Source organism: Rattus norvegicus, chromosome 4 (genome assembly GCF_021556685.1).
Source record: "Rattus norvegicus strain SHRSP/BbbUtx chromosome 4, alternate assembly SHRSP_T2T, whole genome shotgun sequence".
Classification (NCBI taxonomy): Eukaryota; Metazoa; Chordata; class Mammalia; order Rodentia; family Muridae; genus Rattus; species Rattus norvegicus.
This window is the reverse complement of record NC_141537.1, coordinates 66,338,743-66,358,702: the sequence shown is the minus strand read 5'-3', so window position 1 is coordinate 66,358,702 and position 19,960 is coordinate 66,338,743. Positions and strand designations below refer to the sequence as shown.

The 19,960-nt window shown below is 42.4% G+C and overlaps 1 protein-coding gene across 7 annotated transcripts in view; it reads left to right on the top strand.

Annotated features, from left to right (window-relative positions):
* The window catches only part of Dgki (diacylglycerol kinase, iota), a 452,769-nt gene that overhangs the window by 289,830 nt on the left and 142,979 nt on the right, over positions 1–19,960 (top strand). For 4 of the 7 annotated variants that reach the window (XM_087659333.1, XM_087659332.1, XM_087659330.1 and 1 more), the window contains 2 exons: positions 5,273–5,472; positions 10,424–10,486. In XM_087659333.1, the coding sequence (XP_087515459.1) occupies positions 5,273–5,472; positions 10,424–10,486 (263 nt within the window). 7 annotated transcript variants of the gene reach the window in all.

Here is a 19,960-nt window from a genome sequence, read left to right as displayed (position 1 = left end):
ATCTAGATACACGTTTTTTGGCACACATATTTATTGGAGAGAGAACCTGTCTGCTTTCTCTCTCTCTCTCTCTCTCTCTCTCTCTCTCTCTCTCTCTCTCTCTCTCTCTCTCTCTCTGTGTGTGTGTGTGTTCTTCACGTCTCTTTTAACAAATATGCATTTTCAACATTATTGTATTTGTCATTTAATCTTTGAGGGTTTTATACACAAATACACTGTAAATGCATTTTCATTACTCTGTATTCCTTTCAACATTACCTCCTCCATCCCCTACCCCTCTAGGAGTCACCTTACACACCCTTATGACCTCTTGTTTCATGAAGTAGGCTTAATTCCTGTTAGGGCTACACACACATGCAAACATGCCGACAAGTGCGTGCATGTTTGCGTGCGTGCATGCGTGTGCACATACACCTTAAAATACTAGCTCCAAGTTAGACAGGGAAGGCATTCTCTTTTCTTGTCTCCTTGATGATTTGTAGTTTAAAGTTTCATGCATGTCTAAGGAAGTCTCTTAATTAGGAAAACCTTTGTGCATTGTGCAAGGCAGCTCTTATGCTGTTAAAAACATTTGTTGTTCTCATCGGTGTTATTCTGAGTGACTCTCCCCTTCTGTGGTTTTGCCTTCCCCTGAATTCCATCTCCTTCCATTCTCTTGTTTTTATGTCGGTGCACACTGTCCTGTTTAATCTGCCTTTATAGTGGTCTTATTCTGAAATCCATTTCCCATATTCAGATGATAGCCCCTTTGGATTAGTCTTCCCCACCCCTGGACCTTCCTTATTCCTGTCAAACCCACTCCCCAACTCTACCTGTTTCCTTTACATAAATGTGACCTTCGGTTTGTTTTGTGAGCCACTTAGTTTAACCAGGCATGTGTGTGACCATTAGATTAGAACAATCCATTGGAGCTTGGTGGGGTCACCTGTGAGTATGAAGGCAGGGACTCCCCCAATAAACAGTCTATAAACACATAGGCTGTCCCACAAACAGTAGCTTTAGACAGCATGATGGTGTTTTGTTAGCATTTATAAAGAAGTCTAAGGTTCTGTAGAGAAAGGGTGCACTGCGCTCTTTTTGCATTCTTTGCTCTGTGTTCTTGTGTTGCCTCTCTGCCTCTCTTCTCTCGCTCTGCATTTCCCCTGTGCAGGGGTTTTTGTGCTTATTGCACCCCCTCCCAGATCCCAAAGCATTTGCTCTTCCTTCTCAACGTTCGTTTACTTAAATTGGAAAATGCACTTCTGCTGTGTATGGCTTCCATGGTTTCGATGAATTAGAACATGGGCGTCCTTTGGTCATGGCAGCACAGGCATTTCTCTGCACACTGCAGTGGTGTTCCTTGCTTTTAGTCCGTTTTAGTCTCATTGATTCTTATGAATCTGAAACCTGTTTTTCATCCATGTACCCTCTGCTCTCTTATCCTTCCCCTATGCATTCAGTTAAAGAGTTGGCTAGTTACTGTCTCACAGATGGTGGGATAACAGGAAGCACTCCTGCCTGTGTTGCTGGGATCAGTAATATCTATTGATCTGCTTCCATTCTCAGTGACCTATTTCCTTCTGCAGGATCCGGTGTGCTACTAAGCTGCACTGTGAGATCATTTTAGTGTTTCCTTCTTTATGGACCATGGTTTCTTCTTTGTGTGTCAGGATCCATTGATTATCTACTCGTTAGATGATTTACTGAATGTAATCTAAACTATGTCTTATTGTTAGGTAGTACGAATTGTTTTAACACAACCTTTTTTATTCTTCCTTTACAAGATATAAAGTGTGTCTAATATAAATGACGAATACTAACAAGTTGAGAGTTAAAAATATCAGTAGGAATGTGTTTCTTCCCAGATTTATACAAATATGTCTTATCCCATTTCTCAGGATAGATTGTTGATTCTGTCACTATTTTAACTTTCAGGATATCACAGATTTTAAAGTTATGATGATTTCTTTAAGTAGTTTTAAAGCGTAGAGATTTTTCTCGAAATTGTGCCATAGAACCTCAGATCTTTCTAAAGGTGAAGTTCTATCAGGCATTTTTACTTCTTCTTTTTCCGTTTTTGTTTTTGTTTTTTTTTGTCATGATGTTATGTTAGTCCTGGTTAGACTCTGTGTCCGTTAAACAGAGATACACACAGCATATACATACAAGTGCTCTTAGACTTTTCAGTCTTTATGTTGTCATTAAGGGGGAATTTGTAAATACACTATAGGTAGAATTCTTTTCTTGAATTTTAATTCTCTTATGCAATAACTAAGAAGAGGGTTTTCAGGCAAACTCCCTTCCTTTCTTAAATTATCCCACTTTATTTTGGCAATGACTGACTTCTATGAACATTACTTCTATGTCAGATACAGAGAAATAAAGAACAATGATTCTAGATGGGATGAGGTGGTATTTAAGAACATGATATTCTTGAATTATAGACACAATCTAGAATCATAAAATGCTAGTCCAGAAAAAGATCATAGAAGTAAACCCAAATCATCCACATTTGAGGAAATGCAAGTCCGATTAGTTTCTCTCTAAGTAGTTAATTATGTGGACAGCTCACTGGGGAAGTGCCACTGCTAAGATTGTTAGACTCGCTAACAGCATCCCGTGGGACTTTGTAGCACACTGGCGTTCAGAGTTTAATTCTTGATGACCTGGGGGAAAGGCAATAAAACTTAATGATATTGCTCTATGGAAAGAGAATGACTGTAAAGCCTTGTGTGGGACATTGTGAACTAACCAGTCATGGTGTCACGAATCATCTAGGTAGAATTTTCTTCTTTTTGACTAGCATCGGGCATCGCGAAGGGAGGAACCCATATGAGCTAGTTTCACTGAGGCTGTTGAAGTGCAGAAGGCTAACGAGAGGATGTCAGAGGAACTGAAAGGCAGACAGCCTGTAGATTCATCAGTCATCAAAGTCCCTGCGACCTCTGGTGCTAGAGTGAGAGTGGCTGTAGATGGTAGTATTAGTCCTAAGGGACCTAGGACATGATAAGAGATACAACTTTGGAGAGAGACATGGCAATCTGAGAAGGCTTTTGATTAGCTTTGTCATGAGAGTTGTGAAGCAGGAGACAGTATTCTGAAAGGGAGTTACTCCACCAGAAGAGGGCCTGTTGCTGAGGCTATTCCTGTGTTCCGGAGAGACAAAGATAGCCTCCAGTGGAGGCTTAGCCACAACTGGGGAGGCTGCTTGAATAGGAGAAAGTGTCTGCATATGGGATGGATCACAAGATGGGGCCATCTCTGGATGGCCTTTCCTTCAGACTCTGTTCCATTTTTTTTGTCCCATATGTAGCAGAGGATGGCCTTACCTGACATCAGTGGGAGGGGAGGCCCTTGGTTCTGTGGAGGTTCAATGCCCCAGCATAGGGGGATGCTAGAGTGATGAGGTGGGAGTTGGTGTGGGGAGCACCCTCTCAGAGGCAAAGGGGAGGGGGATGTGGTGGTGGGCATAGCAAAGGGGAGAATGGGAAGCAGGACAACATTTGAAATGTAAATAAACAAAATAACCAATTAAAAAAAAGAAAAGACGAGAGATGGTAAGTAGTTAGCCATTACTGTGGCAAAATATCTGGGATAATTGGCTTTTAACCAAAAGGATATTTTTGCTCATGGTTTGAATCTGTGGTCACTTGGGTGTTGTATTTGTGTCTATGCCAAGGTATCATAGTAAGGGCACATAATAGAAAAAGCATTAATAACAGGAGGGCCAGGGTCCTGATACCCCTCAAAGATGTGACGCCAGTGACCCAGCTTGTCCCCCAAGGCTCCACTTCTTAAAGTATCTCCCATCTCCCAATAAAGCCATGGACTGGAGACCAGACATTTAGCACATATGACTTCAGAGGACATTCAAGAGCGAAATTGTAGTGCTCAGTGTGGTAGTGCAGGTCTGTACTGAAGAGTACTAATCTAAAGTGTGCTAGAGTAACCAGTACTAAAGAGGCTGAAGCCAGAGCATTGGGGAGGGTTCAAGGTCAGATTAGTTGCAAAGCAACATTTCCTTTTGATAAAAAGAAACAAAAACATCATCACCAACAACAGAACATACCAAACTGTAGAAGATGGGATAACTATTTTGCTTTCTCCTTCAGATTAATGTATAATATATATTTCTTCTTTGTGTATGATATGGAATATTATATTGAGTTTATTTTTCTACATGTCCTGCTAGCTACTCCTAACACCCTTGACTAAATTATCCATTACTTACTCAATGAATTATATTGTCAAATCCATGGTCATACCCCCAGAAAATGAATGTAGTTTTCTCCGTATATTTCCATTCACCATCCCTGTTGGTATGCAGACACCACGAATTTAATGACACGTTTTTATGAAAAGTATTTTGATAGTAAGGATAGTAAAATAACCATTAGTTTTTTCTTTCATGTTATTCTAGATATATTTTGGGCTTTGTTTTTCTAAGTTAGTTACAGAATTGATTTTATAAGCATAATAGCATTAGATGTGAGATTTTCAAGTTGTCAGGATGTCTTAAATTTAATAACTTACTTTTTAAAATTTATTTTTACCATGTTACTTACTGAAACAAATTTGAAATAGTCTAAAGAGACTTTAGGTAGAAAGAAAACTGTCATCAAGTATTAAAATCGACTGTACACTTAAGCATTAGTGAGTTCAATTTAGAGATTGGTAAAGTATATGCTTTGTCCTCTTTATTAATTTTTATTATGCTGACATCAATTACTTATTGAGAATAGATAATACACATACAACACACACAACAATACACATACAACACACACACAACACACATACTATACACACAACACACACAACACACACTATACATACAACACACACAACACATAACAACCCGTTTATGTTAATTAATCTTGCATGAGGGCTGTCAAGATGGCTCAATTTGCTGTCAAGCCTGAAAAATTCTACCAATGGGACCTACATGATGGAAGGAGAAAACCCATTCCTGAAAGCTGTCCCCTGACTTCTACATGCATGCAAGCCCAACATGAAAGATACATAAATATGTATTCATCTTTTTCCTGTCACAGCTATATCTACATTCATACTGTGTAAAATGGACAGAGGCTATCTCTGGGAATACATGATGCACTTCCTCAGAAGCTTTCCATATTGAAATTATTTGTAGCTATGGTATCTTCAAGTTCTTGTTGGCTAATGAGTGTTACCGATGCTATCAAAGGCTGTTGCTTGTCTGCAGTAGATCTGGATGTAGCTTCTGGAAATGTCAGGCATTGACTCTTGGCTCCTCTTCTCCTTCCTTGGACAGGCTGCCCTGCAAGTCGGGGGCCACGGAGAAAGGTTGCACCAGTGTCGGGAAGTGATGCTTCTGACGTACAAGTCCATTCCCATGCAAGTGGACGGGGAGCCATGTAGGTTGGCGCCTGCTATGATTCGGATCTCCTTGAGGAATCAGGCCAACATGGTACAGAAGAGCAAGCGGAGAACCTCAATGCCTTTGCTCAATGAGTGAGTCTGTGCTTGCCTTCCTGGGTGACATGGAGACACTGGGAAGCAGATAGCAGAGCATGTGCATGCTCTGGGGACCTCACTGTGTTAGAAAGGAGAGAAAAAACATCAAGAAGGAACCATGGGTCCTAGATCACTCTCATTGGAACATAAAATCTCGCTTTAGTTATCTTATTTGACGTTCTTTTTGGTACATTTTACTATATGTAGAATAGATGGCTCTACTTTGCCAATTGTTTGGGGGTATATTGTGTTCAGATGAACTAGTTTTAATATTTAGTTTGGTTTATAGAGACAGTTTTTTTTTCTGCCTGTTGGTGAGTGGTCTTACTCCCCACCTTTCCAATTTGGGGTCCCATGTCCTCTGATGCATCAACTCAGTTTTGCCTTCTAAGGCAGCATCTACTAATCCATACTGAACTCAACTTACTGTGTCTACTATTAAACACCCGGCATCCCTTCCTTTCTACGCCCTTTCTCTTTTATTTAGGTGTTTTAATAAACCGATTCAAGGTAAGGCAATAAAGATTAGGTAGTACAGGATATATACTCATTTTCTAGTTGTTTTCTTAATGTTTGCTCGGGTTTGAAGAAGTAGCTGGAGAGAGAAGAGGATTTGAGTCACTTTTTTGAGTGTCTTCTAGATATCATGCATCTATGCCTGAGGTCACTTCAGAGTCTCGGGTCATTCTCTGTCACAGTGAGGGGCCTCAAAGGTGCACCTCCTGTTCGCTTTCTGTTATGCATGGTTACCGATTGTACTGAATGGCTGGCTTCCCGGCGGTGCCTGCAAGGAAGGGGCATGCTTTACCATGTGTTCATGAAGTCAAGGAGAGAATCTGCACAAATTCCCAGAATAACCGATGACGCAGGTGCCATAGCTCCTGTCACCTCCCTCCGTGCCAGCATATGCGCAGGAAGAGCACCAGACAGCACACTCCAGGCACTTCAGCTTTGCCATCCGCCCGCTTCTAAGTTTGAGGCTGGCGTGAGAAGCCCGCTTCCTGTGTTCCTGGAGTCTGGACTTCCTGGAACACTGGCCTGGTTGCTTCCTCAGGTTTACTCCATTCACTCTGAGGTGACATTTCTTGCTCCATTTACATTTTGCAGCTGGCGAAACTCTTGGCTCATTTGCTGATGCTTCCTGTCCTCGCTGCCTTCTCCTTCTTCTAGGTTGAAGACATAACTTGAGTTTATAAGTTAAAAGAGATGAGAGGTCAACGGTCGTACATGGTTCTTTACATTTCTTCTAGATGTGTTAGTCAAATCATGACACACTGGTTTGGCAGAAGCCTAAGACCCAGGGAATAGAAGGCCACCTCTGAATTAGTACGGTAGCCAAGGTTCCTATGTCACTTGTAGATCATTGGTGGGAAAGACAAAGCCCAATGAGTTTAGTAGCCCTCAAGGGAAGAATATGCCCTCATGACCTTTCTAGAAATAAACCTCTTCAAGTGTTCAGTTCCAAACAACGTTTATGCTCTGTCAAGAAAGAATTTGTCTTCTCTATGTAATCCTGTTGACGAGGGTTCATTTGGCTTCCTTTACAAGCAAAGTAAGTGCACGTAGTGTCTTGTTTTGTCCTCATGGCTTGTGTGGCATATGACACTCTTCTTGCATTCACTTGTACAGATGTCTAAGAGCAGCCTCATCTAATAAAGTCCCGACACTTTCTACCCGGGGAAGTGTTTCCAACACATCAGCCTCATGTGACACAGAAGATCATATCCAATGGGAGTCAGGGCACACTATTCATTTTTTCATAAAACAATCAAAATTTTAAAAATATATAAAATTATTATTCAACACTATATTTAAAAGAAAATAAATAAAAAGAAATCAGTATTTATACTGCATTTTCAAAGAAAAAGGAAGAAACCTGGTTCCTATGTCAAACTTGCTCACTAACCCTGACTTCCTCCTTAATCTTTTTTTCATTTCTATAGTTAGATTATATCTACAGCACCATAAAACATCTCCCCCCCCCCGATCTAACTTCTTCCTCTGTATTTCCAAATAGAGTTTCAAGTTTAAAGTCAACCTTGATTTTAAGACTTTTTCTTTAAGCTTCTGTTCCTTTGAGGCTCTCAGACTTGTCCATCATTGAGTGATGGAAGAGATATTGAAAGTCAAGCTACCTTTATTTATCTGCCTCCCTTCTCACCTCCCATTTTCTTCTCTTCCTTGCTTTCTTCGTCTTCCTTCTTTTCTCCATTTATTTAATAAACTAAAACTGTTTCTTTTGCTTAATTTGCCTGTATTTTTTTTTCTTGCTAGAAGGGGAAGGCAACTACTTTCCTGTGTCATAAAATGTTTATATCAAAGGCACAGGCCTTTGTGTGTGTCATACACACACACACACACACACACACACACACATGTGCGTGCATATGCAACTATGTGTGTTTATGTGTGCATGTGTGTGTTAGCATAGGAATAGCAGCTGCTTGGCTCATCTAAGGAACTGGCCTCCTTTCATCCATGGTACCTGGGAGGACTTGCTCTTTTAATGCTGCGGTTCCCCAACTGACTCCTTCTTTCCGCCTGAATGCTGGCGTGTCTCACACATCTACTCTTTCTTTGGGATGTTGAATCTCGGGTCTGTGACTTCTGCCCTAGCTCTTTCCCAAAACGAAAGACTAATCCTCAAGCACTGTAAGTGACAGTTTTTCCTTAACGAGGTTTGGTGGCAAGCTCAGATTACACACTAAGAACCGGACCCTTAACTCTGCTGCCTTTGTAGTTCCTTCTCATCCATCGCGTCTGTCCCTCACCCACGTGGTGCACATTCATCACACCTCTGTCCCCGAAGCCACCACACTCACCTTGGCTTTTCCACACCCCGCTGGCTAGCGGGCACCTTCCTTGTCTTTAGTTCATCACTCAGATCTTCCTGCACCCCACCTCTCCTGTTCATGGGGAACGTGCTAATGTGCGCTCACAGCATTTCCAGGTTTGCCTGACTGCCCCCCTTCAGAAAGATGATTTTTTTTACTATACCAATTAGAACCCTCCAAGTGGAACGCCTTTGTTCCTTATCTTCACAGATGGTTTTGGTATCTTCCGTCTTCATCCTGACCTCCTTTTTTTCCAGAGAAGCTACAGCCTTTCTCCATCACCATCCTTCCTTTGCCCCTGGATTTTCTTCTCACAGGGGTCCCCTTTTCTCCTTTCATCTACCCGTCTGGCTCACAGTAGCCCAACTCAGGTGTCACTTCCACCCAGTGGCGTCCTCTGGCTGATTCTAGCAGTTATCATACCTCTTGGTGCCGTTTCCATCACATCATCTGCCACAGAGCATCCTCATCTGTTTGCTTGTCTCTCTGCTCTGCTCTGTCGGGAGGCCCTGGGCTTTTGCCCTCAGGATGCCCTGTACCTGGCATCGTCTCTGAAACATGATCACCTACTGAATTGGTGACTCACAAGTGCACTTCATTATACTTCTATTTCTGCCACATTTCTTGGAAACTATTAACTGAATAACAGCTATGTTAAAAACTCACGAATTTAGAGGTCATATAGAATATGTTTCGAGGATGTTTTATACAAGTGTAGGACAAATATTGAACCAATCAGACGTGATTACATGAATAATTAGGAGTCTCTGTGAGCAATTACCAAGTAGTAGACCTTCACAATGTCCTTCTGTGCACATTTATTGTGAAAGGAAGCATATTTACCAGAAAATAACCCAAGTTTATTAGTATATACAAAATAAAATGTGTTCACTAACTGATATTGGCAAGGGAGAATACTTTATTTTATTAGAGCATATGAGTCTACACAGACTTTGGAATCCAATAAATATTTTGCACACAAAATGTCATAGAGATTTTTGTCTAGGTTTTTTTTTAAACTAATATCCTAGCCAAAAAAAAAAAAAAAAAGAGCCAGATGTATTTCATTATGTTCTGTATTGTGAAGAACCATTGAAGGTGATCAAAAGCTTAAAATAACTGGTATAAAGGGAAGTTTTCAGCTAGTACTCTTGACTTCATTAGCAATTATGAGAGACGGCCGGCCATTTTGTATAAAGGCCAGAGTGCTAGTTAGCTAACTTTGAATTCGGCAACTGGGTTCCATCATCCTGGGCTACTGAGGCGTAATACTGGCTTTAACAGAGAGCCTTGGAAGATAACATGGACAGGATACTGGCGTAAACACACGGGTGACCTTCCCTGGGAATTATGTACCCAGTAGAGAATCTGCGCACTCTTGCTCTGCAACAGTTTAAATGAGAAAAGAAAAGGGGCTGATGGTACAGGGTGAGAGTGAGTTTGGGGGTCAGCTTTTTAAGTTGCACAGTGCCTATTTTCTAATTCGTGGACTGACCTCATCACAAAAGAATGAAGGGGGGATGCTTGTGGTCTCATATTTGTACCTGGAGTAGAAGTGACGTTAAGGCATCTGAGGGATGAAGTTGAATTTTGTAAAACCATTGCTGGGGTCCTCAGAAAACCTTTGCTGTTCAGCTGAAGGAAGCCTCTTTTTCAAGATGGCTCTTTGATGGGACCTCAAAGATGAGGTGCAAGGGTGAAATGGGCCTCCCTCTCCCGGGAGAGGTCAGTGTGCTACTTTCCAATCTGATGTGGAAGCCTGTGCCCCTGCCCTTGAGTCGTCCTCAATGTCTTGGAGCAAAGGCGCCATTGACAACGTGTTCTGCGCCCACAGCCCACCCTCCTGCTTTGGCCCCGCGCTCCAGTATGTGGCTTGCCTGAAACTAGCCGCTTCCGTGTGTCCTGTTGGCTTCATTGCTATCACCGGCTTCTCTGGATTATTTCTATGGCTGGCTCGATTCCCTTTTTATTTTTCTTTCATCGCTGTTGGTGATGCGCTCATTTAATTTCTGTTTAAACTTTGTGTGTCTCTCTTTTTCTCCCCGGCTTGTTCCTTGTTTGTCCACGCTGTCCTGCTGACTCTGTCTTCGCTGCTCATTCCCTGCCGCCTCTAGCATCCATCAGGTGCAAGCTGCGGACCTGCGGCGAGTGTCTGCTCCCCCCGGCTCCTTCACCATGTGAGTACAGTGCCATTCCGTTTTGACCCTCGTTCCCCAACTTCTCCTCAAGGGGTAGACTGCCTACGGCGTATTTTTCCTCCACAGGTCTGCTGTTCACACAAGAGCCACCTAATCATAGATGCTCTTACACCTTCGTTTTTAAATGTGAAATGGAGGGCAGTAGCTCTCTTTGTGCTTTGTATGTCCCCACCCACTATGCGTTTGCACTTCTGTCTTTTTATGAGATACTTCAAAGCCCATGGTGGTGTGGGTTGGTGTAACAGTCTATGCTAAGCACCATTGTTTTTCAGAGTCTTATAGGACAGTTAGACCAATACCATTACAGATAGTGTTGGGGAAGTGCTTATGGCCCCAACGTGTGAGGAGCAGAGCTCATTTTTGTGCCAGAGTCACAGCTGTTGTACAACGATCACTGACCATGCGCTCTGACTGAGTTAGCAGAAATGTATTATTATGCATGATTACTGGTTTATGCTCAATGGACTCCAGGGTGGTTTAATTTTCTAGTGAAATGAAATAAAATGGAAATGGGAATTTTTAGGATTTTTCTTTAGCATTTTTTGGCGCTAAACACTTATTCATCTTTCCTTCCTTGCTCCATATTATATCACCTAACATTTATTATGCTTCAAGTGCCGTGCGAGGCGCCTTGCATCTACCACATAATTCCCACGATGATACTATGCATTTGGAATAGCGCTCTCTCTCCTGTATACACGTTCAAGGTCGCAGACTGACAGGTTCTAGAATGAGATTCAGATTCAGGCAGCCAGCCTTCTAAACTCCTGTGGGCGTCCATCTGTCTCAATTCTGAGTGTTTCTCCAGACCCAGCAGAGGGATCACATTTTCAAATAATTCTTCCTTGATTCATGCTTTGAGAATCAGTCACACCTCACTGGAGTTTACTGTTAACGAGCCTGTTATACTTTTTAAAGTTTGATTTGGTTTTCATTGTCTGAACCCGCTGTGTGTGTATATATCCCACTCCAGACATGGCCTACTTAAAGGGATTAGCAATACATCCCCATGAATCTTTGTGTTCTAGACCTATTCACAGTCCTTGACAGCACTGTGAAACTCAGCCATAGTTGGCGGGCTTAATGAGTAGGGACATATGTGTCTCTGAGGAACTGTGTAAAATCTGAAATCTAGTGGTGTTACGAAGTTCTTCCTGAAGTTTAGTTGCCCAATCTCGTTTTCAGCTTACAGATCACATTTATTAGAAATATATGTTAGCTGACCAGAGTTTCTCTCTTTCCCCTGGTTGAGCACCATGCACTATTTTATGCTGCAGATTAGTGAGCAGCACCACCCCTCAGTACCTTCGTGTAGCTCGGGCCTTAAAGCTGAACAATCAAAACCCAACAAGTTAATGGTATTTCATTTCCAATGTGCTGATGCTTACAGGGAAAAATTCTCCAGTCTTTAGGCCCCTCAGTAAGCTTGACTTCAGAGACTGGCTGTCAGTCACCTGACCAAGCTTTTAGTGGCTCCACGGACTGAGGTCAAAGAAACGACCTCAGCATGACGTGGGTGTGAGAGTGGTTGAGGTCCATTCCTTAGCAGGCTTGTGTTGACAGTGTGGCCGAGAATCTTAGGTGGGGCTGTTGGCTTGTTTTCCAGGAGTAGGTGTGCTGCAGCAAGGTATTCATTTCCGTAGACTACAGCAGGCGGTAGGTGTGGCTACTTTAGCACTGTAGGGTTAATATGAAAATATTTCGGATCTGTAACATACTCTTACAGCACAGAGGTGTCATACCTCCGAGGACAAGGTGGAAGCATTTGAGTAATAAAAGTTAGCAAAGCTGGGTGGAGACTCATCTTAAATAGAGCAAGATGATGGGGAGAGGTCCATTTGGTGCCTTCACATCATGAGCAGTGCTGACGTAGCCTTTTCTACCCGCGCTGTTTGGAAGTTAGCTTTGCTCCCTCTGGACTGACCTGACACCCTGAACCGAGATCTTTGGTTTTCCTCTTCTCTCAGAATCTGTTTTAAATAGATGCTCTTTGGATCACTGGAGGGGGCTCTCTGCTTCTCCCAAAGCCATGCTACCTCCTTGAAATGGCCTGAAGGACCCTTTCCCGGAAAGCATCCTTCTCTCTAGTTTTCAGGTGACTTTTTTCCGAGGAAAGCAAGAACACGTGTGGCGCTAAGGTGGTGAGACATAGATTGTTGGGAATCGTGATGTAACGCTAAAATCCAACCACATGCGAAACGTCAGCACTATGGAATACTTTTAAGATTTATCTTTATTATTTTTAAGTTATGTGTTGAGGGGTGGGTTGTGCACATGCGTGCAGGTGCCTGTGGAATCCAGAAGAGGATGACTATATTTACAGGTGTTTTTAAGCCACCCCAGTGTGGGCGCTGGGAGCAAACTCCTGCCCTCTACAAAAGCAGTAGGTGTTCTTAGCCACCGAGCCATCTCTCTAGCCACTAGCATTATACAATGTTTTGGTCCTTTATGGGTGCATCTGAATTTATGGATTTTAAACAAAACCGTTTAATTCCCCATTCACTAAGTAAGGCTACCCTAAGCCAAGAATATTCACATGTGCATCCCCTACAATGTAGCTTAAAATCAGTGACTTCAATGTGATTAAATGCCTTCATAGGGAAGTACACACATGCTGCATTTCTTAAATTGTGGGTAATGGTGTTAAATCCTTTATCCCATCCCTTCAATTGAGCATCTGCTGGAAAGCACATGGAACCTCAGCATGGGGCTTTCTAGAATTCTTTTGCTAGTTAGTAGCCACTTTTTGTCGGGTAACATCTCCTTCTTGCTTTTCCCGCATGAAAGTGAAATAATGGGAACCATTTACATTCGATTCATCGTTTTCAGCTTTCAACACTGCTTATTCAGACACCAGATACTCTGGGGTATTAAAGACATTGAGATCACAAAGCCACGTTGTTCCTGCCCTTGGGAAATGAAGACCCCAGCATTAGACCTAATTGAGTTGACTACAGGGTAATTATAATCCGGCATGACAGGACTCCACGTAGAGCGATTTGAGTTGTATCTGTGTTGGCAACATTTTACTGGGTATTTGTCACAATTGATTGTGTTTTTAACCAATCCTTGACATTTGTATGCGGCAACATTGTTACTTCCGGTGCAGTCCTGTGAGTTTTTAAAGCTAGTGTAAAATTCATATAACCATCACCATCACCAGAACACCGATTACATCACCAATGTCGCTAACTTTCCTCTACAATACTACCCTGTAATCCATCCAGATATCATTAGTTACTTGCCCAACATCTAACGGCCACCGATCACCATAGATTTGTGCCTTTGGGAATTCCACAAAGACGGAATCGAACAGTATGTAATCCATCTCAGCTGGTACTTTTGACAGAGCCTAACCCCTTTCACATTTATCTGAGTTGTCATGTGGAGCAGTCATTTGTTGTTTTTGGTTTTGAGCTGCCTTCCACCCTGTCCCCGTTTCCACTACCCTAGTGAAAGACACCTGGCTTGTTGCTGGTTGAAAGTGGTTGTTGACATGGCTCAAACCATTAAGGAGTCAATTTTGTATAAACAAGAGTTCCCACTACCTCAGGTTAAATGCCTGGAAATGAGGTGGTTTTCCACATGGGGAGTCTATTTGGTTTCCTTAGCAGGAAAGCAAATGGAACACTGTTTTCAGAGTGGTTCTGCCATTTTACCTTTCTATCGGTGACATTTGGAGTCCTCCTCATGTCCTGTTGCTTCTGGTGTTCCACGGAGCCATCAGTTTAAGCTGTTAATCTCTGCAGTGGGAGTGTGGATTCTTATGCACTGACCTTAGAGCCTGTAGCCCAGCTTAAGAAGTCTTTTTAGTTTGAATTTGATAGCATCCTCCAGTTTATCAATTGGAACAGCTTGGCTTATTTCATTCCAATCTGCACGTGTATGTTTCTTCTTCAGTGTATGTCGGCTGGGGCTTCCAGGATGATGTTGAAAGAGTGGTTACTTGCTTTGCTGTTGGTTTTAAGAAACCATGCTGCTTTCACGGTTAGGTTAACTTTTTGAGATCCTTTATTTGTTTAATTTATGTGTGGGCATTTGCATGCATGCATGTCTCTACGCCACATGCATTCCTGTTGCCAGCTGAGGCCAGAAGGGGGGTTCCCTATCTCCTGAAATCGGAATGACAGGTGGTTATGAGCAGCCATGTGGATGCTAGGACTCTAACCCAGGTCCTCTGGAAAACAGCCAATCTTCTTTTTTTTTTTTTTTTGAGTTTAGTAATCATACATAACGATAGTTTCATACGTGCATATAACATTCTGATCACATTTCCTACATTACCTTCTCATGTCCCCTCTCTACTCTTGCTGAGCACTTTCCTCTCCTAAACAACTCTCTTTTTGCTTTCCTGTCTTTTTGTTGGTGCTATCTGGTAAGCTTCATTTAACTTGGGTTACTTACAGGAGCAAGGGTGGGGAGTTATTTTCAAGAGCAGGGGCAACTTGCCAGTGGCTATGCCATTGAAAAAAATGTCAATCCTCCCAGGAACATGTCTACAAGTCCTTGGGGAGGACAGCCAATCTTCTGAATCAAACCCGGTTGTAAGTTTCTTCAAGGTTTTGTTTGTTTGTTTGTTTCTTTGTTTGTTTGTTTCTTTGTTTTTGTTTTTTGTTTTTTTGTTTTTTTTTTTTCTGCAAAAGGCTCTGACATTTGTTTGGTAGAATTTTGCCAGTGAGTGAAACCTTTTGGGCATTAGGGTTTTTTTTCCCCTTCTCAACCTTTACAAGTAGATCAAAGGAGCTGGAGGGAGAGTCAACAGTTGGAAGTACATAATCCTCTTCAGATGGCCTGTCTTCACAACTGCCTGTGACTGTAATTCCAGAGGACCCGACAGTCCCTCTGACCTCCCTGGGCTTAAGACAAGCTCATGGTGTACATACATGCATACAGTCAAATAGTTACACACAGAAAATATAAACAATGAATAAGCCCTTGAGCGTCTATCTCTCTAGGTTATTTATCTTTACCTTGGTGAATCTTTTTTAGAGTTGTTTGATATTTTCAGAGAACCTGTGCATCTCCTCTGTGTGGGCAATTAATGTGTATGGAATTGACAAAGTGGATTTTTCTTATCGCTTTTACTTCTGTGGAGTCTGCAGGGATAATTCTCTTTTATTTCTGATATTTGTAATTCAATGTATCTTTTGAAGTTTTTGTCAGTCTTGGCAGAGTTATTTTATCCCCAGTTCCCCGAATTGTTGGTTATATTGGCTTTCCTGGTTGTTTTTCTGTTTGAAATATAGTTGGCCTTTGGCCTTCATTGCTTCCTCCCTTCCTTTCCTGTTGGGCTCATTTTGTTTACTCTTGTTTTGGTTCCTTAAAGAGCTCAGTTACCCACTCCCCTTAGTAGGCAATTGGCATAATGAGGTTCAAGCCACAAGTTCTATCTTCAGTCAGGGTTGTGGCTGCAATTGCTTCCTTGTTTTCAAATCCTTCTTGGTGCTCTTCCATTGGATAGTATGGTTATACTATGTCTCTGGTATCAGACCTAGGCAGGGTCTGTCCTCTGGCATTCATGTAGATGTAGATGATTTAGATGTAGGTAATGTTGAGATAGATGATGTTGATGTAGATGCTGATGATGTAGATGATTTAGATGTAGGTGATGCAGATGCAGATGAAGATGCAGATGTGCTTACAGCACAGAAACCTTTATGAAGCTGCTTTCTGAACCCCTTCTTCTTGGAAGGCATTCCTCTTCAGTCCTCAACCGGAAAATTCAAGCTTCAGTTACTTCCCTATGATCATGTTTCCTTCTGTGACAGAAAGAGAAACAAAGAAGGTTGAGCGAACCCTCTGGGCATCCAAGTTCCAGAGAATAGAAAGGAGATCTCATTCTCGATGTCAGTAATCTTAGCTGCCACAGGGCCTTTGCCGTGGTGTCTAGCAGCACACAAAATGGCCCAAATCTGAAGTGTGAGTGGATGACGGAGAGGAAGCATTAAAAGAGAAAAAAGATTGATTTTTCTCAGTGAGTCAGCATTCTGAGGTGTCTCTTTCCTGAACTTGAGCCAGAGTCCAGGTTTCCCCTCCCCCCCCCACCTCTCTCCCTGCCTGTCCCTGGCATCCACTTTCACATTGGATGCTGCTGGAGTCCAGATTGGTCTGTGGGAGGGGACAGTGAGGGAGCACACCAGCCAGAAGATGATAACCTGCATTCTGGCCCTCTCTACCAGTCTGTTGCTAGTTTTCACCTTCCAGAGTTCCCTTATGGCTGCTCTATTGCTTTAGCTAGGGAGAAAAAAGGGTGGAGAGGCTTCCTTCTGTAAGATAACTGGGCTACCGTACCAGGCCTAGAGCTCGTCAGGTCCCTCATCCCATGTCTTTCCTCACTCCCTACTCAGCACATGCCACAGCTCAAGGCAGCAGAGCACCGCTGCAGACATCAGGGCGTCCTACCTGCCGCTGACATATGTTAAATAGGATGCGCCATCTAAAGGTATAATTTAGACACACAGGATCTGCCTGGCGCTAACTTATGTAGGTTTGTTTGCTGCCTGAGGGGAGGTAAACATATTGGAAGGACAGGGTAACTTGTCATAGTTGACCACAGGAGGAATGTGATCCCAGCTTTGCGAAATTGATTTGGATAAATGGAGGCTTCTTGGGAAAGGGTAAAAGTAAATTGATTTTCTTTGCAGAAGTTAAAGAGTCTGAAACATTGTCCCAGTGCCATTTTTAAGATTTTATTTGGGGCTGAATTTAAGAGCTCCATGGCTAAAGACGTGCAGATGCAGAACCGAGAACCTTCAATCTTGGTGGCTGGTCTGTGGTTTAATGTCCGCATACCTCTGAGTGGAGGAGGAAGCCAGTCTCCGCTGCTCATTAGAAAGTACTGTAATTGTCTTCTCTAGCTGCCCACATCCGAACTTCCCCGACTTAACCTTGTGCTGTGTCCTATACAACATCCGCCTCTCTTGCTTTTGGGACCCTGACACTGTAATTAGAAAGTAAGACGTGGAGTTGGAAGACACACATGCTGCAGGACACCACTTCCTCCTTTCTTTCTGTCTTTCCATAAACTCCTCCACTTCATCAAGAACGGTATCGGGGAGCAGCGCGAACACTGCTGAAGGCGTCTGCATGCCTGCCTCTGTGATCTTCAGGTTGTGCCTCCAATGCCAAAGGATGGTCCCTCACCTGTGGTTTGATTTCCACAAACCAAGCTCCTGATGGAAATGCACTCTCGCAGGCCAGCCGAGCTTCTAGAATCTGGCAGGAAAATGTCCAGATTCAGATTCATGGATTTAAAAATTTGTAATATATTTTCTGGCTCAAAAACAAAACACAGTTTTGAGGACATTAAAAGGTCCAGGCACCCCAACATATTTATGTCATTTATTCACAACTAATATTCCTTTTATTATAGCCTTGTGCAATTACCTCTGAACAGTGTGATTGTATATACTTTTTTTTTTCTTATAATTTCAGTGAGCCTACATCACTTCTACAGAAGTTAAAGGAGCCTAGAGGTTTCTCTTTTGAAAGAACAGGTGAGCAGTGCTCTGTTTATAGAATTGGAAGGCACCAGATCCCAGGGTCAGACAATGAAGCAGGGTCAGTTTCACATTTTCTTGGAAATGAAGCTATTTGTTCTCTAAGTATCTGCCAGGCTTTGCCCGTTCCCGCTTGCCCTTGTCTCTCCCAGAACTGTGACGTGTTGGGTGTTATCTGACTAGTCATCTCATTCTGCTGCCCACCTCTTCTCGTTCTTCACCCCGGTAGGCCCACGGCTGCCCTTCCACAGCCGCCCTTCCCTTTCCTCTCCCTCTGCCACTCTTCCTTGCTTGTCCATACGGAAGATATGCTAAACGGAAAATTACTAGGGCAGAGCACATCAGAATTACTCTGGCTCTGTCCCAGGGTGTCTCCAAACCAATGTCAGGCTGCAAATCCAAATAACAGCTTCCTTATGCCATGCAGGTTTCCTCTCGAGCTCCTTCTCTGTCTCAACTTCATTCCTATCAAGGGGGTGTCATGACAGAAGGGCAGGGACGCATAGGTAAACAGAGCACAGCTCTCCCTGCCAACCAAATACTCCAGGCTTCTAATGTAAATATCTTGATGACCCTGCCTTTGTCCATATACTACGGAGCCATGGATTTGTAATCCTTTTACATTTTGTTTTTAAGACAGTTTTTAAAATACAGTCAATTCTTGGGATTCCTATCAGCCCTGAAGTTCTGTCATGGTAAACCCAAGGCATGACTTTAAATCTCATTAAAATTTGCCTCAAGAGGAAACATCCACAAGTTTGGTTGTAGAATTATAGGTCGCCTTTGGTTCTGGGTACTGAGCAGAAGGCTAGGCACTGTACTGCCTTGGAACACTTAGTTAAGGCCAGACCACGCTGCCTGCAAGAACCCACACGAATGCTTACACTTGGTCAGAGAGGTGATACATACTTACACTGTGCCAGGCATCTTATACAGTGACCAGCTTAGCACCTTAATCACTGCATTGGATAGCACTTACTATTATGCTTCTATCATAGATGAGGAGACTGAGAAGAGTGGTAGGAAGCTTGCTTTCTAACACACTGTAAGCCAATAAAGTAAGGATTGAAACATGGGCCTGTATGCTCTGAGGATAGTACTTAAGACTACTCTCTATAGTACTTAAGGTGAACTCATCATCAATATAAAGTCTGGTCATTTGCAGTGTGTGAATGTGTGTGAGTTATGTCGTTTAATCAGATTGTACCATATACATTTTTAAAGCAAAAGGTAGATGTGGATTATTAAGAGTTCAGTTTTACACATTTTAGATGTTTTGATTCTTTGAAGTTACAAGTGTTGCTATAAGAAAAGGTGTACAAAGATACCCAGGCTTCTGCCTATAGTAAGGGTCAGCATCAGATTTACCAGGAAGAGTAATGTGTATGTCTCCTGCAGTGAGGGTCAGCACCATGCTCACCATGAAGGGTCATGCCGCTGAGGGATGGCTTCTATGGTCTCCTATTACAGAAGACAGTGCAGGGTTTAGGATCCAGTATATTTATATAAAGGCCCAATGCATTAAGGATTCCCTGGATTTTAAAAATTGTATCACATTGCTTTTAGCATTTATATTTACAGATGAATTATTCATTTCTGTGTAGGTGAATGAACAATTTTAGGACTCAGCACTTTTTGTATAGGAAGAGTTCACTTCAAGAGTAAGGCGACTATTCAGGGCTGGTTTTGCTGGCTTGGGTATATGGGGCATATGGGGCCATTGTCAAAGTCGTCTTTGGGATAAGAGAGAAAAGGTTTCTAAATCATACATGCTCTAAGTGTATTATTGGGTATGGGGAAAGGCATGAGAATATTTTACATGTATTTTGTAGTAAAAATGTTTTGTTAAATTTTGCATTATTTATTTTTTATTGTGCATATGTACAGTCACACAAGTCAGAGGGCATTATGGGAATTGATTACTATTTTTTTCTTTTCACAACATAGGTTCCAG